Raw genomic sequence first — 22,827 nt, forward strand, 5'->3', positions numbered from 1 at the left:
GTAACAGTTTGTAATAAAAAGCTATCATTATCTGCCTCAGTTTTGGTCGAGATCCGCTCGCTTAGCCAGCCCGGTTTAGTATCTACCTCATTGCCCGGGAGGTTGTCTCAACCCCGGTTGAGTCTGACACAGTGTATTTTGCGGGGTGAGCCTTTATGAAGTTGCCAATATTCTTGGTCTGTCACGCAATGCATATTACGTACGTACATTTAAGGCCTCCTAATTAAGACTATTCTGATTGTTATCTTATATAATAGACAGCCATCTCGCCTTGTTAATTATGAAAACTGTCTTATGTATGAACTTAGTCTGCTGTTCTAGAATTATTTCTGGCTTCCTTTGCTGCCATATGTCAGTCATAAGGTAGCTTACATAGTATATATGTCTTTGTGTTGCCGTAGATCTATTTGACAAGAATTCTACTCCGTTCTACACCGAAACAAGCCATTGCCCTGTCAGACTCATAACTAGACTTGTGTTACATCCAATTCATATTCACATCAACCACAAATGCAATAGAGACAAATAAATTATTGAATGGTTCAGCAGTAGCAGATAAGTTCAGATGGAATCCTTAATCTTTCGGTATCTTCTCTCTATTGCAACAATGATTAATCATCTATATCCTTGCGATCCTCGGCCTTGAAACACTGCCCATGTCCAATGTTCCTTCGTTGCAGTATGATGTGTACTCTGCACAGTGACCTCAAAGCTAATGTCTGTAATCTCTACTGTCTTCCCGTGATGAGGCACGATCCAGTTTGTATCTCGACTTTCCAGCCATCAGCAATGAGCGCCTTAATAACGTTAATGCGTAACGGCGACCTCCCATCTGAAGAGTGTTTACCAATGCCAGTAACGACGGTAAGCCCACCCGTCTTCGCTTTTCGTACTCGCTCCTCACCGAGGTTCTGCCACCATCTCGATACTCGATCCAGGGCAATATCGACGCCATCCTGCACCGTGACGCCGTGGAGATCGATCGTGTTTTCTGTGCTGTTTCGATCGACATGGTAGTTCGCCTCGACACTATTAGCTTGCCGGTAGCTCATGGATTGTTGCCGGGCACGTTCAGCGTAGTACGCGCCGGCTTGTCTAAATAGAGGGTCGGATTTGCCCTTCTTGAAGGCTGACGCAGCTGACGAGAATGAGTGGTTTCTTGACTCGGCAATTGTCTTTGAGGCAGCTGCGGCAGCTTGAAGATTCCCTGGACGAGTTGAAGCCCGCATGGGCAGATCAACTGTTGGCGAACGGATAGCTGTAGGAGATCTTGGTGATTGCCTCGAATCCGACGCTTTTGTAGGTTCGGGCATATCAATTTCCTCAGAGCCTGACGCTACCACCCTGTACGATACATCGTATTTCACGTATGCCGGCTTCTCAAAGTGGTCCGCTAATATACGAATAATGCTTATAGCATCGCTCTGCGTTAAGCAGACCTCGAAGGTGGCTTTGACATACTCATGAGGTACCCAGGGAAATCTACCCATCTCCCGCTGGACGTCAGACAGCATATGGGGGTCTGATGAAGATATACCCATAATAATGTAATTATCCAGAATTTTGATTACAGTAGCTCCAAGGGAGGCGTTATGGTGTTGGTAGATGCTTGTTACCTCTGAAGATGGCAGATTAAGCTTATCAGATATGAACGCAATATGCTCCGCTGTAGATATCAGTTAGATACGAGCTCGATGAACTAGTTATCCTTTTTGAGTATTTAGCTTCTCACCACTCTGTACAGTGTCGCCGTCGCTTGCTTCCTGAAATGTACTTTCCGAATCAGCATGTTTGGCTAACGTCACCTTAGCCACTTTCTTCTTCTTTCTGCCCTTCCTCCTCCTCTTATTCGGAATGTTGTCATCATCAGATACATAAAAGCCATCGACCCCTTTAGGACGTTGACCGGTCTGCTCAAGCCATTGCAGGTTGAGGAGTTCGTCAATAGCGAGGCTCGCATTACCCTTGGACTTCTGCAGAGACAGTTTCACATCGATAGGCTTAAGGGAGACGAATATCTGAATGAGCTGTTCTTCCTTCTCACTGTCCGTAAGGCCGTCAAAGATGTCTACATGGAGAAGCCCGGAGTTCTCAAGGGTAGACGTTTTCGATGACCCCGAGGATACAAGACTCGGGGGTATGGAACTCTCTGTTGTGACAGTAAAGCCGTCAACACTCTTCATGTCGCTACTAGCTGCGCCAGCGACTTCCGCGCCATCATCCTGGGTGGAGGGATTGATATCTACAATATCATCGACACCTAGACCGCTTGGATTGAAGCCAGTAGCTTCTTCTGCTTCCACATCTTTAGAAATGGTCAGCAGGACTTGTCGCGCAGCAGAAAATTCCTCAGGATCTTCTAAATTATAGTCACTGGAAATGGACAGAATAGTAGTCTCATCCAAGAGAGACCGGAGCTCGTCCTTGATTCATCCGTTAGCCATATTGAAACTAGGTGTAGATGTTAAATGACGAGATACTATTGGTGAAGTTGTATCATCGTAAATAGTATTTTGGCCCATCATATATATATATTATGATGTATGATTCTTGAGTTATTTGGCTCGGTCTTTATAACTTGGCGCGGAAACATAAAGACTTTTACCAATGCGCAAAGCCCAATACTAGGAATAGGAAAAACAAAGAAAAAGGACACTTCATAAACTTACCAATAACTTCTTACTGGGATCGCCCATAATAAATACCAGAACGCAGTATGTCCTTATCGTCAAAATGAATACCCAAGAGATCTCAAGTCAGGCTATAGATACATTCCTATAACGGGAAAAATTGGGAGAGACCGGAACTATACAACCAGAAGGATCGGGCCTGTCGTTGATGCATTATAAATGGTTGTAAAGAGATACGTTGGCGGCTGACTTATGTGTTGGCTGTGCGAATGACTCTTGCGTTTGCAATTCACAAGTTAAGACGGGAAAAGGTGAACCACACGCTCGTCTTTCATTGGTTTGTCGAATTCCGTTGGGAAGATTTATTTATCTATGTGTGTTACCAGCCGTGGCAGTGGCAGTGCCAGACTAGCGCTCAGGTGGTAACTGCTGATTCCCAGCCCGGTGCTAAGGTTAGCCGTTTGGTGCAACCTCGATGCCGTCACTAGCGCCTTCTGCTAATTACTAGCAACTGTCCGCATGTTGTACATATATGTAACCTAGGTAGGTACATACCACATACATTGTACCTACATGTAGATTAATTGTGTGTGTACCTAACATTTGCATGTAATCTGTACCGGCCTTTCCGACCGTATTCCTAGTGTATCTCGAGAGAAGATTATATCTAGAATCGTATATCATCAAAAGGGTTTTATTCCCCCAGCCTGATTTATGCTACCATTACTCCAAGCGCCATATTATACTTCCTTTACCTACACATACACAATATCGTATAAACATGTATGTAGTAAAACACGCCAGAACCCTTTGTCGGGAAATAAGACAACTATGTATATAAGTACCCAAGCATCTTAAAACTCGCGACTCTCACCAATACTACACGTATCAAAGACCCCCGTCTCCGCCAATCCCTTCCGCTTCAACGCCTCCTTCAGCAGCTGCGGGGGCTCCAGCACCGGCTCGGCCGTCAGCACCCAAGTGCCCCAATGGACCGCCATCGCTCGCTTGCACTTGGTATCGGTGAAGATCTCCACCGCGTCGTATGGGTTGGCGTGCACGCCCGAGAACAGATATCGCGGATGGTACGCGCCGATGGGGATGAGGCCGAGGTCGAAGGAGCCGAATTTCGCGCCGATCTGTCGGAATTGGGGACACACGGGTAGGTGTTGGTACTCTGGGCCGTAGTCGTCTACGCCTTCGGGCACCTTTGGTACGGCGCGATAGCCGGTGTCGCCGCCGAACCAGACGGATTTGGCCGGTTCGCCTGAGGTAACGGCCCATGATGCCCATAGCGTGCTGTTTTGATCCAGGATGCCTCTGCCGGAGGCGTGTTGACAGGGAAGACAGGATATCTTCGCACTAATTGGCCCTGGCAGATCCAAACTACTCGCGCTCTTCGTCTCCGCCTCGCCCTTCCCAGATTGCGGCGTCAATGTTATTTCTGCCTCCTGCCACCAATCCAACTCCGTCACATTATTAAACCCACCCGCCTTGAACCATTTCTCCAACCCTAGCCCGACGAAGAAGTGCGCATTGGGATGATGTTGCTGGATCTCTTTGGCGGACGGGTATGATAAGTGGTCGTAGTGACTATGGCTAATGACAACGGCATCGACGAAAGGCAAGTCGGCAATGCTGCATGGTGGCTCGGTATACCTCTTAAACCTAGAAAGGTTGACAGGTGTGCAGCAGTCTTCGAAGACGGGGTCAAATAGTACGCGCAGCCCTGACGGGTACTCTACGTAATAGCAAGAGTGGCCCAGCCAAGTGGCGCGGAGCTTTGAAGACGACGTGCGCGTTGGTAGAAATTCTGGTTTTATCACTTGTACAAGTTTATCTTCAGTGCTCGGCTTGGGCCAATTTAATGTACCAGTAAGCGCTTTTCTATATACTCCTAAAGTCAGCCAAGACAAAGACTACGGTAATAACATAATCGCTTGGAAACGCACACTGTCATCTCTAGTATTTGCAGCTGGCCAGGGAAAGAGAATGATGGATGCGGGTTCCGGAATTTAACAGTCTCTCCATGCCGATTTTTAACATGGTGAGCTTTAGAGTCGAATTCTTGCGCTTCGGTTGGTTGCGGCGGGCGCAAAGTGACGTTACTATAATACGTTGCCATTGAGAAGGCGACAGTAGCGCCGCCTGCCGAGGCCATCTTGGGGAATCGTGTCGGGGATATCGCAGGTCCTCTTCTAGAGAGAACTCGGGAAAAGAAAATCATGGGATGGCGAAAATGGTAGAAGAAAGACCAGGAGGTCAGAGCCGTCAGATATCTATATGGGATTTAAGAATTGTAGTTATGTAACTTCTCACTCAGCATCGCCTTTCATATGAAAATTCGATCTTTTCAGCTCGCCCGGAGTTAATGTAAGGTTGGACTTAATCCTTAACGCAGAGTGGCGCATCTCCGGCGCGTCACCTATTCAGGCAAATCGTGTCAGCTAACGTACGTGTTTTTAGCTACCTAGCAGCCTAGATGACCTCTATATAAATAAAGCTTCGGACTAGCGGTCTAATTTTGAATCCGGTAAATCCTACGGCCGTATCGGAATGTTTTAAGCTGAATATCGAGTCAAGCGAGTCCGAAATTCGCCGTTGAAAGGTGCTACCGTCCACCCCATAGGTTGCCATGTATAATTGGGTGCTGCTATCGGGATAAATCTGATATAATCAACGGATTAGAGAGCTTGTCTTAATAAGATGACATTCCAGCATGCACAATGTGAACGGTTATAATTCTAGGACAAGCTGCTACAAGCTGCTACAAGCACTGATATATCAATTCTTCTAGATCAACACCTACAAAATCACATGTACTTCATTCCAATTACCGGCGTTACTACAAAAACCCATCCATTCTAAGCCCCCTCCTCCGCCTCTTCACTCTCGCTCTCCTCGCCATCATCCTCATCCTCACCCTCACCCCCACCCTTACTATCTTCATCTCCTTCCACCTCCTCCTCAGGCGGCACCCAAACCAATACCCCTTCCCTATCGCTCTTCATGCCCTCCGTCGGGATAATCTTCAACACCTTCTGGAAGTACTTATCTCTAACCACAAGCGTCGGTCGTATCCACGCGCCCCTGACGAGCGGGAGCAACCTATAAGTCACGGACCTGCGCGCGACGGGCAGCACGTTTAGCGTCGTGGTCTTAGCGCCCGAGAACGCGAACTCGTCGCTCGGCTCCATCACTAGCCCGAACGTCAGGAAGTGCGACGACGGGTTCTCGATCGTGATGTCTAGGAAGAGTAGTTGAGGTGGGTGGTTGGAAGAGGAGGTGGTGGATGGGTTAGGTGGTGAGTAGTAAGATACGCTGGCTAGGACGCGCGGTTCCGAGACTGTGACGAAGAATCGTGGAAGTGGTAGGACTGTAGTGTTTACTGTGTCTTTCGAGGACGTGAGCCGGCGCCACTTGATGATGAAAGCAAGATCTGCCGTTGCCGGTGACCGGTCATCCAGGTCAAATTTCTGGGCGATGAGCTCAAACTGTGCTTCCTCGATCGTTTTGGGACTAATAACCGCACCATCTGTCACGGGCGGTTGGCCCTTAGACGCCTTACAGCTTACATTCCCTTGTGTAGAGAGAATGCTGACGTCTAGACCTAGTATAGCTAGATCTTCATGTGCAAACGAAGCGTACCGGGTAGCGAGAGACCATTTCTGTGCTAGTCCTCGAGGTCTGCGGACGACTTCATCTCCCTCAGATGGGTCTTGAATATCTTCAGGGTTGAAATAGCTTGGCCACTCAGAATGCAGCCGAGGAGATAGATCATAACTTGCTTCGAAGGGGTTAACAATATTGAGGTGGTATGTTGCTTGCTGGATGATCGGTGTCCCCGGATCCGACACAAGATGATATCGTGCTCTTGCTATCAATTCAAGCACTATGGGTCCATCAACCGGGTCAATGGTAATCGTGGCCTTTGAAGACTTAGAATTCGGTATTCTCCCAACTGAGATTCCGTCAAGCCTCGTTTCTTCCACACCAGCATTACTAATTTTTTCTGTGCCATCTTCAATCTGCACTGCGTAGCCAGGGACATCTTGCCCATATAGGGTTATATCCAATTTAGTATTGGCATCTGCATCTTCTTCGTTAAGTATCTCCAACTCGAGCGGGATATGTTCGCTTGCATAATACTGCTCGAGCATATTGACAAGTCTAACCTCCATTTTCGGAGGCCTTGGGAGGACTTTGATTTTGTGGGGATTCGTCCGTGTGATCTTCTTCCTCGCGGATGTTTGCGAATACCACAGGCCAACCTGGTTAGTTTCTCGGAGCCTTATCATATATCTGAGGGTGAAAGATTCCGGTGCTACTGAAACCTGTACCGAAGACGCTCTGGCGTCACCTGGTTCTCGTAATGGGACGTCCATTTCAAAAACCCGTGTTCGACCCGGCAATAATGTTAAATCGTCCGTTCCCTCCAGTAGAACTGTAGGGGTTGTCTCGGCGTTCGATTCAGAATCATCGTCAGAATCGTCGTCATCACTGCTCTCTGTCTCGACTAAAGCTACTTTCGAAACTCGTGGCTTTGAAGATGGAGATGCCTGATTATCGCTAGCTTTGTGACTCAAGTATATTGTATGTAAGCTGCCGTCGAATTCAATTCGAATCCTCTCCAATACTACCGGTGCAGCGTCGGGGAAGGTGTTGGACGTAATTGAAAGTTGGGTTGGGCAACTCTGGCCAGCCTTCCCCTCATCATTTTTGAAAATGAATGAAGCATGTAGAAATGATGTTACATGCTCGTCGCCGATTTCTATAACAGGCTGGTTCTCCGTAGATACGCCATCCAAAGACTTTGTTATATCGTAATGCCAACCCGGCCGTCTGGAGAAACCTATACTAGACGTTAACTTCCATGCTGCTAGCTTCTGTAGTTAGTGCTACTCACCCTTGTTTAAGAGTTCCCAGTCAATAGCAACAATGAGGTTTTGATGACCGACTTCTACCGCTGCACCCCTTAGAGTCCAACTGAAAGCCTCCATGATATCCCACCAACCCTCTGCCCGGTAAGACATGTCTCTCCACAGAGGCGTCAGGATTTTCAAGATTTTTTTCCACTCCTGCATTCTCTCTAATTCTTTACAGCACTCGAGCGCTAGCTCCGCCGATGTCCGAATTTGATGTCGCTTCTGGAATTCGTTGTGTGCTAACATTAAGTGATTGAAGATCAGCTGGCTATGATCCACACCCGTTCCTTCTAAAGGAAACTCCTCGTGAGGTTCCGGGCACATGTATGTGTCATAGCTGTAGGTCTTGTTCGACTGCGACGGCGAAGACGCATCTGGCGGCTTGCGGTCCTCTTCGGGTATAGACCACGCCAACTTTCGTCTATAGGAAAGGTGCCGTGCGGCTACCCGGTACCAGTAACCCTGATGGTGAAGAAGCTCCCATGGGTGTAAACGCTCTGCCGACAGGCTCTTTTCGGGAGGGCGGTAGGGTAGGGTGCTGGACGGTTCTAACTCAGGGAACTGAGCTCTTTCGATCAGATTGGCCATGACCGTATTCCATCTCGCTTGCCAAGTTTTCCACCCATAGTTTTGTGTCCCCCGACCCCTTCGATCGACCAAATCAAGTATTCTATCGTGATGCGCTTGCCACCTCCTAACGGCGGCAGTACTTTGTCCGGCCCATAGTAAACATTTCAAAACTCGGATAGCTATTATATCAGCTAAGAGCCGAGCATCGTTGAACCTAGGATTCCATCCAGGAATGGTTTCGAGAACATCGACACCGAGAAGAGTATCATATGCTTGCTCATAGGAACGCAAAGCAACATCTATTTCTTGACGGAACTCAGCGAAGACGGCAGTTTTAAAATCATAACGCACGTTCCAACCCTGAAGTGACAACGTATGAGAAGTACCGGTAGTAGGAGGAATAGTCGGCTTCGGCGCAATTCCCCTTCCTCTCTTTTTGCGAGAATGTCTACCAAGATCGCGATAATACTCGATCGCTTGGTCGAATACCGCAGTCAGTAGTACGTTATCGACTGCGTTTTCCAGCTCTACTGCAGTACGCTGGGTAGGCAAGACGAAAAGCGAGGTTTTTGGGTCCAACCCTGTGCTCCTCCTAATATTCTCTAGTCTTCCTTCAAACTGGCCTACGGAACTTGGCGACTGGTCGCTAAGGATAACCGCAACGAAGCGACACTTGTAACCAGATTGCCCAATAGCATTCTTGACAGCATTTATGTCTGCCTTGAGCTGGTTGTCGTGTAAGGTCGCAAGGGTAGGATCTGAGGTTAAGCTGTAAAAAGCTAAAAACACACTGGGTATGAGATCTTGGTGTTTTCGAAGCCACTGCGTATCTATTAAGCCATCTGGGTACAGGCTAGAACCCGCGCTGAGCGGTGAAAATGGAGAATGTAAAACAAGTGGTGATAAAGGCTCCTCGAATTTATCAGGAAGGCGTGCACGGCGAGGCGGCAGCAGGAATTCCTAAGAGTCGAAGTCAGATTCGTCTCTTATAACCAGCCAACATGCCGTAGGAATAACCAATAACCCTACGGGGCGTAGACATACCCTCCCAACAGTGTCAATCTTAAACTTGTATTTCCTCGACGTGTCTCTCGAGTTCCATGGTAGGCCAGTGGCGTCTTTATCTTGGATACAGCGAAGGATGATCTTTGCCTCCCGGCTCTCTATAGGGGGTAGCTCTGATCGAACGAGAATGCCCTGTTCCCTTAAGCTGGGATCGGCCAGAGAAGACTTTGTAGTAGGAGAAGCACTGCCTAGGCCGGAGACAACGAGGAATGGGACATTATGGTCCAGGCTACCCGCTGGAAAGTCGTCCATTGGTCTAGTAGGAGAGGGGCTCGAAAGACATTGGTGTTCGTTTATACGAACGGATCAGGAAATGTCATACCAGAGTACGATCGGTTCAATGTGGGTTTCTGGTTAGTCGGCTCAGATCATTATTCTATGGGTATGCAATACCACGGATCTCGGTTATATTTAGGCGATTCAAATGTGCAGGTCAATATCGTAGCCCATTGTCGCATATATTATATAGGTAGGTATTGAATTCAAAGCTTCAGTGACCTCACACTCGAGCTACCATACATATTACATTTAAGGTGGGACCACTTAAATAGTCGGACCCTGGTGGCTTACTTGTGCCGATTTCCTTACCTAATACACCTAATACCGTCACCAACCAATTCTTACCGAGCTGGCCTTGTAAGGTTTGACCATCTTTTCCATTTTAGCTTGCATAGCGCTGCAGCGCGGTAGGTACATTACATATGTACACAATATGTATCTAGGTTATGTACTTCGTACATGTCAGGGAACACCGTTATCTTGATTGGTGAACCCATGCGCGCACTGCGGGCAACAGCCTTGTCCCAGCTCTAGTCGTGTCGTTACGAAACTGAAGTCTTCTTCCGCAGCTTTTTTACAATTTCCCGCAGTCGCAACACATTTCGACATTATATTGTTTAGGGAGGTCAACTACAACACCTAACGATTCACCCACATCATACATCCTCATAATACTCCTAGGACCTGTTTAATTCAACCATCTCAGCATTCCATTTTCGATACGCCTCTACCTATCTTGCAATTTCGATCCTGCGACCGACAGACACGCCATCCTACCCTTTGTGCCAAAAATATTGTCACAGGAGGCAAGCTTATACATCATTCTATCATTAATAGCTCGACGTTGCCGCTATTTTATTTATCAAGGCTACTAAAGCCGGTGGCGCTGGGTCATTGCGGGAACATACTTAGCTCTTACGCATTGTAGCCGACTATAAAAGTTTACGATCGCAATGACTTCCCAACAAGTTCTCTTCTCTGAAACCATTGCGGCAATGAAGAAGGCACGAAAGCGCAAGGCATATGGTGAGCTCCTTCGCAGAAATGCTGCGTGTTAGTCGCTGACGTACTGGTCTGGTAGAATCCGATTCCGATTCTGAAATACACTGCCATGGTAATCGGGGGCACAAATTAATGAAGAGGGCTAGGTTTGTCCACGAGGGACAGTTGGCACCACCCTCGGGGCCTGAAGTATATAAGGAGGTCAGTGTGCCATAGTTTTTGAGATGATTCGCGGTGGATAGTATCTAACCGAAGTTGACTCCATAGATCGTTAACCACGCTGGTTATCAAAGAGCGATCATTAGTCGAAACCCGGTTCTTATTGACGACGAAGGTTACGAAATCGATAGCGATGACGATCAAGAATATATCCAAGATGTTGCCGACGCAGCAGCCGAGTTCAATCCGTACGCCAACGTGCGACTCGAAAGTTGGTTACCACACGCAGCCCAATCCATCTACAGTTGCTAATAGTCGATCTTTTGCAGACATCCTCGCGCCTCTTACCTCTGTTACCGATCTTCCTACACACCCTACCTTATCGCGACCTTATAGTACAAAAACACTCACAGACTTAACGAAGCAAGCCTGTAATATCATGCACAAGGAGAACGCCGCGCTTTGGAAGGTTAAACACTTACAGACAAAGCTAGTGGGAGATCATATCTGGGCCCCCTGCGACATAATGCTTGGTCCCAACGATATCGAACTGTATCGTGACGACTATATGGATTCAAATAGTCAAGCACAAGGGTCTGTGAAGTCAGACACTAACATGCGCCCATTAGAAGACACACGAACGAAGACCAACAAAAACAGTGCGGCCACGGGGAATGAAGACGTTTCTGCAGGACCCGCCGAGGCAATACCTAACGGAGCAAAGCCTGATGATGACACTACGATGATTGACGCCGAACCACTTACAGACGATACAAGTGCACCCGAGCCAACAACAACGCAGATTGCCAAGGTCAATGCTGAAGGGCAGAAGCAAAATATAGAGGGTGACGCTTTAGGCGGCGCACTAAACGAGTCGAAAGAGAAGGAGACGGGGGTGAACGCAGCCGACACCCAGCAAAATATCGTTGCTGGTATCAATATCAACGGGACCAAAGAAACGCACTCTACAGAGTCTACAAGTGGATTAGCGGCAGGTAGCACTGCATCGGCCGGACAAGGACAGGTTGATAAGGCGGTCCATCATAATCAGGTCGGCGAGGAAGCTGAAAATGAAGGTAGCCGGGCAGTGTCGGTGATGTCGGTTTTCACGGAGGAAACACCTATCCACCCCCTCTTCTTACATCCCCGATCAGCTCGGCCCGATAGAGACCTCGGAATTCCAGAGGCAGAAGCAGAGGATATGCGACGGCTGTTGCAACTATATGTGCAGAAGCAGGAAGAAGTATGTCGCGGAGCAAAGCGACTATACGAAGGACTCCTTCGGGTAGACAGGATGCGGAAGACAGTCTTACAGTGGTCTAAGTATGAGGCTCATGTTGGACCAAACCGTGATATGTCGGATGGAGAGGACTGGTATGATAAAGAGGAATGGGGCTTGGAAGATGATTTAAAGAAAGGTGCCGATGAAGAAGAAGAAGATACGGCACAACCGACCAAAAAGACAAGGACTCGAAGATGATGATAGCTAAAGGAATGGAGAGGAGGCTTGTATGATGAAGTTTTTAGTTATCGGATACCCGGTGAGATGGTTGGTAGTAGTCCAATCCATAAATGGAATGAGAAAAAGGTCTCAATATAACCTTTTCTTACCTGCTGGACTCTGCCTTATGGCGTCAGCATATTCTCATCAAACGGGAATTACGTCGATTATAATGTGAAGCCTGAAGATACAAAGCAATAATCTCGGGACTGCTATAAGGTACTTAGATAGTAGTATAAACTACCTATACATGTATCATCTCCTAAGCTCGGTCGTCAGTTGCTGGTTGATGGAAGTAAATGGTACTACTTAATATAAAGTTACAATGTAAAGTTGAGGAAGGCCACAACGCAAAGCCCAATGATGCACGTGCGTTCCGATCGGATCGATTAAGTTATCGAGAGGGGCTCCGGGGTTTGACCATAGGTAGTCTTACCTGGCGAAGCTGTGGGCAAAGCGGGATGAAATATGTACATTGTTTTATAAGACCAGGGGAAAAAAAAGCTTTAAAAAAAGACTTGGCACCAATAATTCCGATAATTCCAATACCACAAAACCCAGTTTCCCAGGCCACGTTCATCTTGCTTTCGTAAACGTATTGAAAGTTATCCAACCCCAACGTCATCACCACTTAGACGATATCATAAATTCATAATATTATTCTAACATCATAAAATATTATTTTGTTATTTTGTTTTATACATCAACAGCAGCTGGTACGAGCTTCAGCTATGGCGCCCCTAGATCCCTCTGTGACCAAGCTAGTCGACCTGGACCAGAAGAGCCTATACCGTATGTTGAAAGTAAAGTAGTGTCGCAAACGATACATAACTATGCTAACAAGAGTAGTTTCTGCCTTTGCAATCGCTTTTAACCCGCTATTCTGGAAGTAAGTCGCAGATTTGAAACATCCACCCCATTAGACACGTAGCTGTATGTAGAGCTTTAACCTAGAGGGTGGATATGCTAACAGGAACTATAGCATCGTAGCTCGACGAGGTCAGTCCGTCCCGGTTTCAATACTTGCCTCCTTACTTCACCTACTATGACTAACGTTTAAATAGAGTACCATAACAAGACACTCACCAAGCTTTTCGGCGGACGTTCGCAAGCTGCCTGCTATGGGTTAGCTCTCACGATCTTCTCCCTTGGTCTGGTGCGCGACTTCTTATACGAGCGTGCCCTGCGCCATCAACCCTCCTACCCTTTACTCGAGCTGGATGAGGTGAAATATCTAGCATACGGGCTGCTTGCTGTCGGAAATGTCCTGGTTATATCCTCGACCTGGGCGTTAGGTATTACGGGCACGTTCTTAGGAGATTACTTCGGAATATTGATGGATGACATCATCACGGGCTTCCCCTTCAACATCACAGACGCACCCATGTATAACGGCTCGACGTGCAGCTTCCTTGGCACAGCGCTATTGTACGGTAAGCCAGCTGGAATTCTACTGACGGCTTGGGTTTTCGTTGTCTACCAGATCGCTTTGAAATACGAAAACCCGTTCACGGCTGGGATATATGCGAAGAGGGAAAGAGACCGTGCTGCGGTGGGGACGGGCAGCAAGAAGTCGCAATGATTCGTGACTGGCTCGAAAAGCACTCAGTATGCATAGCCGCACCGACATTTACCGAGACTCGCCCGAAACCGGATACCGGCTACAAGGTGGGCCAACGGGTGGCAGGATATGAACCGGGATGGTCCCTATTAGTCCCTATTATGCTAAGGTACGTACTATGAGCATGGGAGATTGGCACGACGGCGTATTCAGCAACACATCTAGAGGCGTTTGCATGGCGGATACGGCGTTGGAGAAGGGAGCACAAGCTAGATGGGTTAAGCAGAAGTAGAATTAATTAATTACGAAGAGACTGTATTAGGCGAGAGCAATCTAGAAGAGCTCTGTAATAATTAGGTTGAAGTTGCTTGCATGTCCTATATGCCTTCCAACTGGCTAATGCCACAATATGACTTGTGATATATGATTTTACTCAACCACAAAGCCTTTTTTCTATGAATTTCTTCCAATCCGAGTATTGAGATTCAATGCCAAGAACCAACCGGCTCTCATATTTTCCCTTCCAGCCTCCACACATGTATGTGCACATGCTAGGAAGTTCAAATAAAGGCGAACCGGGGAACAAAGGTCCGATTGAGCATAACGGTCGTCACTCCGGGAGAAAGGGGTGAATCTTATATCAGATATTGAATCCGTATCATTTTACAACATTTGCCGAAGAGGGACCACATATGTATATGGACCGGGACGGTCTCGGGTTGAAGGGTGCCGGGATCAGACCGTGATACGGAAGAAATCGTGATGAGTTTATATCAATGATACACCATCCCGGGCCAGAGCTTGGATTAAAAGTGACTAACCTCAAGACATGAGTACAAGGCAAAAAGATGTGAGTATGAGCCCACAGCTTCCATACTTTTTCTTAGTTTGCAACTGCTGTACAATACATATGTAACTCTTACGCTAAATTCCGGGGTATAGGTAACATTCAGTGGAGAACGACCCCCTGCCGTGCGTTCTTAGTCAAACAGATCAAATACATAGAAGCAACGAATCGTCAACGAATCAGTTTGTATAATTACCTAAGTACTTAACTTGGATCCTTTTTTAGGTTTCTTTCTTCCGATACCGTTAACACCCGTCCCATAGTAAAGATTTACACATATTATCATCATCCTCTCCTACTAGACTCACAGACGATACATACCTCATATTCAATTCTTTGTGTTCTTTCGACAAGAAACCTTTCTTGCCAAAATAAAAAGAACTGATAAAAAACGTGGTTATGGACTAAGGAGAAAATAGAAAGGAAAAAAAAAGGGAAAGATACATATCAAGGCGCTTGCGAGAAAGTTCTTTGCGGTCCCCTTTTTTACGGGGGCCCTAGCGAGCAGTGGTTCGGTTTGACCACCATGAACCAGACATCGCGGACGGACGAGCCGTACGAGGGCGAAGGGCTCAACCAGAGCCCGAACGCTTTCTCGAACGACCTCGTCACAAACCAGGACCTCAACGGCATAGCAAATGCCAGAGAGCACAGAGGCGACAACTCGAGGAGTATGGACGACTCTGGACAGCCCGTGGCCGATCGCGTGCCCCCTGCCGTCGAGGACGACCCTGATGGTAACCCACCTGATCTGACCATTGCGCCTCGTACGATTGGTCGGATACCTGGCAGGGCAACCAACCAGGGCAACGACGGCGGATCGATCGCATCGCGGAAGCAGTCTTTCCTGCAGCGCGTGTGTCAAACCGTCGTCACCTTTGGCAAGTTTGTCGGACCTGGTTTCCTGGTCGCTGTAGCGTATAGTATGTCGATATTTTGTTGTTCATCCTCGACTATGCACTTACATATAGGTACCCATTTGCTGACTTAGACCAATCCCTAGTCGACCCTGGGAACTATTCCACCGACATCAGTGCAGGCGCTGAAAATCAATTTCGTCTGCTTTTTATTATTCTGATGAGCAATCTTTTCGCCATCTTCTTGCAATGCCTCTCTATCAAGCTGGGAACCGTCACGGGACTCAACCTGGCTGAAGCTTGCCGGGCTTTCTTACCTAGATGGCTTAATTATTTCATGTATTTCTTGGCCGAAGCTGCTATTATCGCAACGGACATCGCTGAAGTGAGTGGCATACTACTAAGGGGTATATTACGAGATGGCTAACAAGTAACAGGTTATTGGTACCGCCATTGGGTTGAACTTGCTCATACCCAAGCTACCCCTCGTTGCTGGTTGCGCTCTATCTATCTTAGACGTAATGGTCATTCTCTTCTTCTATAAGCCCAATGATTCTATTAGAGGACTTCGAATGTTCGAATGTTTTGTGATGCTCCTCGTCCTGGCCGTTGTTGTCTGCTTCTGCATTCAGCTCTCGCTTATAGAGGATACATCCGTTGGTGAAGTCTTCCTAGGCTACGTACCGAATGATTCTATAACACAATCTTCGGGTTTGTTCCAAGCCTGCGGTATTCTAGGTGCTACTGTATGTATATCTTCTTATAATCCCTTGTTACGCCTCTATGTCCCCCTCTCTACCTTATACGGCACTATGGCAAATTCTTCTGATCTACTCATCCAATTTCTCAATTGTGTCCTTAAGTGCAGCTGCTAACAATGCGATAGGTAATGCCTCACTCGTTATATCTAGGTTCTGGCATAGTACAGAGTCGCCTCAAAGACTATGATACTAAGCGTGGTCTACTTCCTCCCGGACCACCATCTGCTGCTGACAGCACCATGGATGATAAGATCGGAGAGAAAACATACTATGTTCCTAGTCTTTCAGCCATTAAACACTCGCTGAAATACTCGTATGCCGAAGTGTCCATTTCCCTCTTCACGTTCGCCCTCTTCGTGAATAGCGCTATTCTTATCGTGGCAGGAGCCAGTCTTTACCAAAACCCTGATGCTCTGGAGGCTGACATTTTCGGAATTCATGATCTACTCGTGCAAAGTATCAGCCCGGGTGCAGGAACGATCTTTGCTCTCGCGCTACTGTTCTCTGGTATTTCGGCGGGTATCGTGTGCACAATCTCTGGGCAAATGATATGCGAGGGTGCGTTGAACTGGAAGATGAAGCCATGGCTTCGACGTCTCGTCACGCGATCCATCTCTATCACGCCGAGTATCATCATCGCCGGCGCCGCAGGGCGGGAGAAACTCAATGCCGCTCTTAATGGAAGTCAAGTCGCGCTGAGCGTCGTCTTGCCGTTCGTCACCGCGCCGCTTATCTGGTTTACTTGTTTCAACAAGTACATGACAGCTCAGCCGGGACATGCCAGATACAAGACTGAAGGAAAAGACACGTTCATCATCAACGGCAATACCCTTAATATCAGCGCTAGCGAGGGTGAGCTCGGTCCTGCAAATGGTCCTGTAAATGGAGATAGCCCCGCCATGATGGCTAATCCTTGGTATATCTCCGTGCTCGCCGGCATCATCTGGCTTATAATGGTGTCCATGAACGTGGCGAACCTTGTGTTGCTCGGTCTCGGCGACGCATAGCCAACGAATATCCTATCAGCCCGATGCCATTCTGTAGACTGAAATGCCAAATTCCAGTCAAGGTCAACGATTTGCGCATTTGAAGAATCAATTCGGGGTCAAATCTCTCTTGGTACTGTTCTCGGTATGAATCTCTGTGGCAATAACTTGCATATTCTGCATGTTACTTGCACATCCTGCTACCGCTCTCGACATGAGGGTTTGCGGTAATCTGTTACTTTCGACTTAGTTAGATTTTGAAATGGTGTTTTAGAAGATATTAAGAAGTATAGTTATTAAGAAGTATGACTTGACGCAGTCAGACGGAGATATCGAATTAAAGTTGCACGTGTCATGAAAGAAGTAATTTCCCTATTCAGCGGAAGAGTGTTTGAGTTGAGTTGTTCCCGATTCCCGATTCCCGATTCCCGATTCCCGATTCCCGATTCCCGATTCCCGATTATTCCGATCCATCTTCCATTTCCGGCTCGGTCCGAATCTAATTTTAGACTCGTATGTTTCATGTTATGCACACACACACACACACATACACATTAAACTTAATCTCGACACCCGAATAGTATTTTACATAGTATACCGACTCCAGTATACTTACAAACAAGGCAAATGATCAATTATATTCGCGATTGGCATAAACGAAGACAACTCTTCTTTTAAAACGCTAGAATGGCTATTCTATAAGTCACCTGATTAGCAAATGTAAGGCAAACCCACCGGAAGTTCAAGATTCCAAATGAGGGGATGAAGTTATACGCGTATTCAATCCGGAAGCTGGAGCGCCTTGAGTCGACGGAGTGAGATAACTACTACTGCAGCCGGCTTACAGCAGTATATATATCAGGGCTAGCGAGGTTTTATTTTATATATAAACAATACAAGCTTAAAGAGAAGGGGGACACGCCAATCCTTCGCATGGGGCGGTGCCGCGATGCCCCCCCTACGTTGGATACATTTGTAGTATATGTGTAGTATATGTGCCTAGGTATGTAAATAAAGTAAGATGCCGAGCCAAACTACCTGCCCGAAAACGTGGGATGGGGCCTAGCAGCATTGGCGAAGGACGGCTCGGACAGGAATAGTAAGCCGGGCTTTCCTAGCTGGCGGCGTGTTTCTGGGAGAGGAGCAGAAACAAAATACCGCGGTAGAGGCGCCAGTTTTTAGGCAACAACTTTGGAATCGAATATTGTGATGCGAGTATGTAGAGGAGTCCCCGGCGTGTCTGGGAATAGCAGCACGGTAGGTATTAGGTGGATAGTGGGAGTTGTTTGCTTGGGCTTGGCTGGCTCGATTAGCTGGCGTGCTGGAGCGCTACATGAGATGGGGGCGCTTCGTCGTGTTCGATTAGGGGTATTTAAGAATTGTGGTTGCCCCCGGGAGACGGATTATTCTGTTGTTGATTAGCTTGTTATTAAGCTTGATATTCTATCATGAAGCAGAGCATTTTGTACGCCATGGTCGCCGGCCTCGTGGCGGCTCTTCCTCAGCCTGGTTTTGGTGTAAGTGAAGCTTCCTAGTTGTATTATACTGGACAATTATCTACCTATTCTTACGGGTAATGACCGTCCTCCAAGCTACCCATCCCTTAAATACCCCGGCACATACATCGTCTACATAAGCTCCACCACTAACCCCATCCTAGTCCATCGAACTCGAAAACATAACGCTCTCCGAATTCGAAACCAACGACCTCGTCTCCCGTGGTAAGGGTCCGTGGAACGGCCCAGTCATTGACATCAGCTTCCCGGACCCGACGCTACTCATCGACGGCAATATATGGTGGGCGTACGCGACATCAAGCGATAACAACGGACACATACCGATGGCCGTCTCCAACGACGGCAACAAGTGGACCTGGACCACGATGGACGCCATGCCCGACGTCGGGTCTTGGATCGACCCCAAGAACAAGGGTATCTGGGCCCCGAGCGTGTTCAAGAACGACAATGGGAAGTACGTCATGTACTGTAAGTAGCTCTATACTATACCCCTTCATATATAAGGGGGGGGGGGTCTAGAAACTAATGATGAACGCCAGTCTCCGGCCAACGAAACGGCGGCCGTCGCTGCGCAGGCGTCGCAACGGCGGACCACGCGCAGGGCCCGTTCAGAGTGACTTCGCAACCCCTAATCTGCGACGACGCGGGCGGCGGGATCATCGACCCGGTGCAGTTCGACGACGGCAAGTACCGGCTATGTATAAGCGTAAGCCGGGGTCTTATGTGAGTGTCCTCCCCCTTTTTTCAACTGAACAAAACACCATCTCCCCCCTGTCCGCATTGCTTATATATTACCTGTGGGTTCACCTTCTGATCTGGTATGATAAACAGGTCCTCTTCTTCAGCACGCACTGCTACAGCAGCGACAGCTACGACATCCAGTACGCGTGGGCCACCAAACCCGACGGAGACTTCGTACACCGGAAGACGCTCGCCCGCTCCGGCCCCAACCAGCCGATCTACGGCCCGGGCCACATGGACATCGCTTCGGACGGGAAGACGATCGCGTTCCACGGCCGGGACAAGCCGGGTAACCCCAAGGATACCAAGCGCCGCATGTACATCGGCAAGATCAAGTTTCCTGAGGGTGATTATAGCGAGGGTATTAAGGTGCTTAATTACCAGGGTTAAGGAGAGGTGAGAGTTTCGTCGTATATATAAATTTCGGGTCTGTATATAACCACCTGTGATATCCTGTATATACCAGCGGGTCTAGCTAATCCACATATAAATCACAATATATTTACCATAAATTCGGCGTTTCGTAAAAGCAAAGGTTGGGGATCGTTAGTCTGACATACAATTAGCTTGTCCTCCAAATCGTCAGTCTTGCAAACTTATATACATCGCGAGCAACATTGTATAAGCTTTCACTTACTTATTAGGGGCTAATCCCCTTTTTCTAGAGTACCTATGTAGATCTAATTGCATGATAAATCGCTAAATACATGTGTCCTAGATATACCCATATCCGCCTGACCTTTTCAAGTTCTAACCGATCCTTAAACACCTGTTCGTCCTGTATCGTTAAGTTCGTCGTCTCATTCATAGCCGCTGTCCCTATTTTAACAAACCATACTCCGCCGTCATCTTGGCTCTCCGGTTCAATTCCAATCATAATAAGTTGCGACGCAGTCTCCAACCCTGAACACATTGCCCTTTCTTACTTCTTGTCCTTTCGTCGGCCCTTTTCCAGCTGGAAAATTGATCGCCTGGATGAACTTCTCAGGGTCGTTTCCCTTGGTAAGGAGGGCGACTGCTTTGTTAATTAGAGGATGATGATATGGGACCACCACCCAGTCGCATCCTCGATGCAAAGCAATCACCCTTCCGGAAGAATCAACGACAGGGCCGCCAGAGCTACCTACAAGTTGAAGCCGTTAGTAAACCACCAAAACTTCAGATGAATAAGAGGTCATAAAACTCAATTAAACATATTAGTATCTTCCATAAACGTACTAATTGTACATACCAGGTTCTGTGTCCCCATCATGGTCGAGCAGACTACTAGTAGGTACGTACGTGACTCTACCTTGACTGTAGCAAAGATAAGCCAGCCACTTCCCTTTCGTGTCTTTAGGCATATCAGTAGGAAAGCCGTAAATTTTGGCGCTGGTGGTCTTTGTCGGTGTCTTCCGGTATTCCATCGGCTGGGTTCCTTTAGGGAAGGGCTTCGAAACACGAAGAATAGCAAAGTCGTTTATCCAATATGTTCTGTCGTATTCAGGTCCATTTGCCTTCGCACATGCTTGAGCCCACCGGTAATGGACAGCCCCGGCTTCCACGCAGCGCTTGTCTGAGTCGTTATGGTCCGCGCGCCCATCTCGATGGATACTAATAGACAAGGCAAGACCACCTTGGGAGGACCAGATGTTGTGGCCAACGGTCATAACATGATGATCGTCAATGATAACTCCAGATCCGGTGGTCTGCCACCATTCACCTGTGGGTATTTGAAATACCGCAACCACTCTCACGATCCCTTAACGACATCAGTAATGAAAAGGAGGTGAAATCCCAGTTTAAACCAGTTTAAAATACGTACCGCTAAAAGGACCTCCATTCTGAACATCAGCATCCGGACTGACCTTTCTAAGGTTCATGCCCAGAGACGCTTCGTCAAAGTTGTGTAAATACTTGAAAACAACAGCTCGGGGACCATGTTCATCACTCTGAACTGGAAGGCACTCGATGCGGTCCGCTATTTCGCCACGGTCGTCAACTTCTGCATTAGAGGTGCCATTTCCGACTAAAGGACCTATGGCTTGTTCGTCCTTATTCGTAAAGGCGCCAAGATGGTGCATGAATCTTAGGGCCATATGCGTCAACTCGGAGCCTATCATCGATAAAAATAGCTACGACGATAGGGGGTTTAACTAATATGTTGATAAGCTAGGGTAGAATGAGGAAACGATAAAGCTGAGCCCTAGTAACGGAGGCAGTAGAAAGCTTGATATAATAGGTAGTAAGACTTGAGACCAAATGAGTGGGTGGCGCAGTTCGCAAGGTTATCTTAAATGGTAATAACTGAGTGCCCCTGAAAATTAAAACTAGGTCTCTTCAATATAACTTGAATAGGATATTTCTAATGCATTGTCAAGAAGAAAGAGTCAAGGCTGTAATTATGGTTAAAACGACTTTTTAGGGACCTTTATAAAGACCATCTCGATACTAATAATCAGGGGGGGGAACGAGGAGACGGTAAGATTTCGATTCGGTATTAAACAAAAGACCAATAAAAACGAGCCACAGAATCTCTTTGGAAGACGTGCAAATCGGTAGCTTATTCGCATATATGCAAACATGAGGGCACCCCTGCAGTGTACTACAATAGCCCAAATTTATAAAGATCATATTTTAAGTTAATTACGTACCGCTACTACCGGGGAAAAACACTCGGCACGCTGCGCGCCGAGTGTCTTTCCCCGGTAGTAGCGGCTGGAAACCTTAAACTTAAATATTAACTTTAAATCGACTTTTTTTAAAATATATATATATATATATAAAAGGGAGAAATGTGTGAAATTCAAACCTAGGCTTAAAAATACGTATTTTAAAAATAAAATAAAAGTGAAAACTTAAAAAAACACGTAAAAACCTTGTTTATTCTTAACTTTTCTAATGATATATTTAATAAAACCGCTTAAAATGCGCATAGACAAACTTCCTTTTTCGAGTTGAAATTTTCTAAAAAGGGATTCCCAAAGAAGAAATCGAGGTTAGCAAAACAATATCCCTTGTAAACTCGGGCATTTAAGCATTGAAAATGAAGTTTACACCTGTTAAATTAGTGAGCCATGTCAGGTGACCTGAAAATCCCAAGTCCCATGTAAAATAGCGGTGTAACATGCGTTCCCACGATTTTACCTCAATCAATCAAATCATCAGAAATATGATGAATTAAACCTCATATAACGCCTATTTAGTACGTATTAGTTGTGTGACAACACCTTACCTTAAAGTCACCCTTAAAAGTCAGCCCAAAGTTTAACCCGATTTGGCAAAAGCTGGGACCTTGGATCCAACATTCTAATTGGTTGTATTTGATGGGGTCTGCTTTAAAGTGAGCTTTATACGACTTTAAAGTGAGTTTTTAGCGTTTTTAATCGCTAGAATAAGGTTAAATGCCTTATAAGTACAGCGCATTATAACCACTAAATTCCTTGT

The 22,827-nt window shown here is 46.9% G+C and overlaps 8 protein-coding genes across 8 annotated transcripts; 4 read left to right on the top strand and 4 right to left on the bottom strand.

Annotated features, from left to right (window-relative positions):
- Nucleotides 1–183: 183 nt before the first annotated feature.
- On the bottom strand, nt 184–2,985 carry F4813DRAFT_343512 (uncharacterized protein). The gene is made up of 3 exons (XM_049241547.1): nt 2,670–2,985; nt 1,733–2,423; nt 184–1,666 (listed from the first exon to the last, which is right to left on the bottom strand). The coding sequence occupies exons 1-3, from the start codon at nt 2,694–2,696 to the stop codon at nt 729–731; spliced, it is 1,656 nt and encodes a 551-aa protein (XP_049104084.1). The 5' UTR covers nt 2,697–2,985; the 3' UTR covers nt 184–728.
- Nucleotides 2,986–3,484: 499 nt separating this feature from the next.
- F4813DRAFT_378475 (Metallo-hydrolase/oxidoreductase) lies at nt 3,485–4,791 on the bottom strand (the record flags this gene model as incomplete). The annotated part of the gene is made up of 2 exons (XM_049245337.1): nt 3,485–4,517; nt 4,583–4,791. The coding sequence occupies 2 exons, from the start codon at nt 4,789–4,791 to the stop codon at nt 3,485–3,487; spliced, it is 1,242 nt and encodes a 413-aa protein (XP_049104085.1).
- Nucleotides 4,792–5,494: 703 nt separating this feature from the next.
- On the bottom strand, nt 5,495–9,442 carry F4813DRAFT_378476 (Gryzun, putative trafficking through golgi-domain-containing protein; the record flags this gene model as incomplete). Its single annotated transcript, XM_049245338.1, has 3 exons — nt 5,495–7,482; nt 7,537–9,085; nt 9,170–9,442. 3 exons carry the CDS (start codon nt 9,440–9,442, stop codon nt 5,495–5,497), a joined length of 3,810 nt encoding a protein of 1,269 aa, XP_049104086.1.
- Nucleotides 9,443–10,188: 746 nt separating this feature from the next.
- On the top strand, nt 10,189–12,467 carry F4813DRAFT_98706 (RXT2-like protein). The gene is made up of 4 exons (XM_049249108.1): nt 10,189–10,495; nt 10,551–10,672; nt 10,739–10,901; nt 10,960–12,467. Exons 1-4 carry the CDS (start codon nt 10,423–10,425, stop codon nt 12,108–12,110), a joined length of 1,509 nt encoding a protein of 502 aa, XP_049104087.1. The 5' UTR covers nt 10,189–10,422; the 3' UTR covers nt 12,111–12,467.
- A 1-nt stretch (nt 12,468) lies between these two features.
- F4813DRAFT_98707 (phospholipid methyltransferase) lies at nt 12,469–14,071 on the top strand. Its single transcript, XM_049249109.1, has 4 exons — nt 12,469–12,923; nt 12,981–13,020; nt 13,114–13,130; nt 13,196–14,071. The coding sequence occupies exons 1-4, from the start codon at nt 12,863–12,865 to the stop codon at nt 13,711–13,713; spliced, it is 636 nt and encodes a 211-aa protein (XP_049104088.1). The 5' UTR covers nt 12,469–12,862; the 3' UTR covers nt 13,714–14,071.
- Nucleotides 14,072–15,065: 994 nt separating this feature from the next.
- On the top strand, nt 15,066–17,164 carry F4813DRAFT_384838 (natural resistance-associated macrophage protein; the record flags this gene model as incomplete). The annotated part of the gene is made up of 4 exons (XM_049246162.1): nt 15,066–15,462; nt 15,543–15,781; nt 15,834–16,142; nt 16,283–17,164. 4 exons carry the CDS (start codon nt 15,066–15,068, stop codon nt 17,162–17,164), a joined length of 1,827 nt encoding a protein of 608 aa, XP_049104089.1.
- Nucleotides 17,165–18,129: 965 nt separating this feature from the next.
- F4813DRAFT_98710 (glycosyl hydrolase) lies at nt 18,130–19,907 on the top strand. Its single transcript, XM_049249110.1, has 4 exons — nt 18,130–18,660; nt 18,804–19,128; nt 19,200–19,383; nt 19,492–19,907. Exons 1-4 carry the CDS (start codon nt 18,592–18,594, stop codon nt 19,799–19,801), a joined length of 888 nt encoding a protein of 295 aa, XP_049104090.1. The 5' UTR covers nt 18,130–18,591; the 3' UTR covers nt 19,802–19,907.
- Nucleotides 19,908–19,941: 34 nt separating this feature from the next.
- Nucleotides 19,942–22,031, bottom strand: F4813DRAFT_343531 (trypsin-like cysteine/serine peptidase domain-containing protein). Its single transcript, XM_049241548.1, has 3 exons — nt 21,206–22,031; nt 20,633–21,142; nt 19,942–20,524 (listed from the first exon to the last, which is right to left on the bottom strand). Exons 1-3 carry the CDS (start codon nt 21,501–21,503, stop codon nt 20,265–20,267), a joined length of 1,068 nt encoding a protein of 355 aa, XP_049104091.1. The 5' UTR covers nt 21,504–22,031; the 3' UTR covers nt 19,942–20,264.
- Nucleotides 22,032–22,827: the final 796 nt, after the last annotated feature.

The sequence above is a fragment of the Daldinia decipiens genome (genome assembly GCF_022478715.1).
Source record: "Daldinia decipiens strain CBS 113046 unplaced genomic scaffold F4813scaffold_2, whole genome shotgun sequence".
NCBI classification, from domain to species: Eukaryota; Fungi; Ascomycota; class Sordariomycetes; order Xylariales; family Hypoxylaceae; genus Daldinia; species Daldinia decipiens.

Excerpts from the sequence above, each read along its gene's own strand:
- F4813DRAFT_98707 (XM_049249109.1), top strand. The coding sequence starts at position 12,863 with ATGGCGCCCCTAGATCCCTCTGTGACCAAGCTAGTCGACCTGGACCAG. Across the intron at positions 12,924-12,980 it reads GGACCAGAAGAGCCTATACC|TTTCTGCCTTTGCAATCGCT; the intron begins GTATGTTGAAAG and ends TAACAAGAGTAG.
- F4813DRAFT_98710 (XM_049249110.1), top strand. The coding sequence starts at position 18,592 with ATGAAGCAGAGCATTTTGTACGCCATGGTCGCCGGCCTCGTGGCGGCT. Across the intron at positions 18,661-18,803 it reads TTCCTCAGCCTGGTTTTGGT|TCCATCGAACTCGAAAACAT; the intron begins GTAAGTGAAGCT and ends ACCCCATCCTAG. Across the intron at positions 19,384-19,491 it reads AGCGTAAGCCGGGGTCTTAT|GTCCTCTTCTTCAGCACGCA; the intron begins GTGAGTGTCCTC and ends TATGATAAACAG.
- F4813DRAFT_343531 (XM_049241548.1), bottom strand. The coding sequence starts at position 21,503 with ATGATAGGCTCCGAGTTGACGCATATGGCCCTAAGATTCATGCACCAT. Across the intron at positions 21,143-21,205 it reads GAATGGAGGTCCTTTTAGCG|GGATCGTGAGAGTGGTTGCG; the intron begins GTACGTATTTTA and ends GATGTCGTTAAG. Across the intron at positions 20,525-20,632 it reads TGATGGGGACACAGAACCTG|GTAGCTCTGGCGGCCCTGTC; the intron begins GTATGTACAATT and ends TTCAACTTGTAG.
- F4813DRAFT_343512 (XM_049241547.1), bottom strand. The coding sequence starts at position 2,696 with ATGGGCGATCCCAGTAAGAAGTTATTG. Across the intron at positions 2,424-2,669 it reads ATCCCAGTAAGAAGTTATTG|GACGAGCTCCGGTCTCTCTT; the intron begins GTAAGTTTATGA and ends GGATGAATCAAG. Across the intron at positions 1,667-1,732 it reads CGGCGACACTGTACAGAGTG|CGGAGCATATTGCGTTCATA; the intron begins GTGAGAAGCTAA and ends TGATATCTACAG.
- F4813DRAFT_98706 (XM_049249108.1), top strand. The coding sequence starts at position 10,423 with ATGACTTCCCAACAAGTTCTCTTCTCTGAAACCATTGCGGCAATGAAG. Across the intron at positions 10,496-10,550 it reads ACGAAAGCGCAAGGCATATG|AATCCGATTCCGATTCTGAA; the intron begins GTGAGCTCCTTC and ends CTGGTCTGGTAG. Across the intron at positions 10,673-10,738 it reads GGCCTGAAGTATATAAGGAG|ATCGTTAACCACGCTGGTTA; the intron begins GTCAGTGTGCCA and ends TTGACTCCATAG.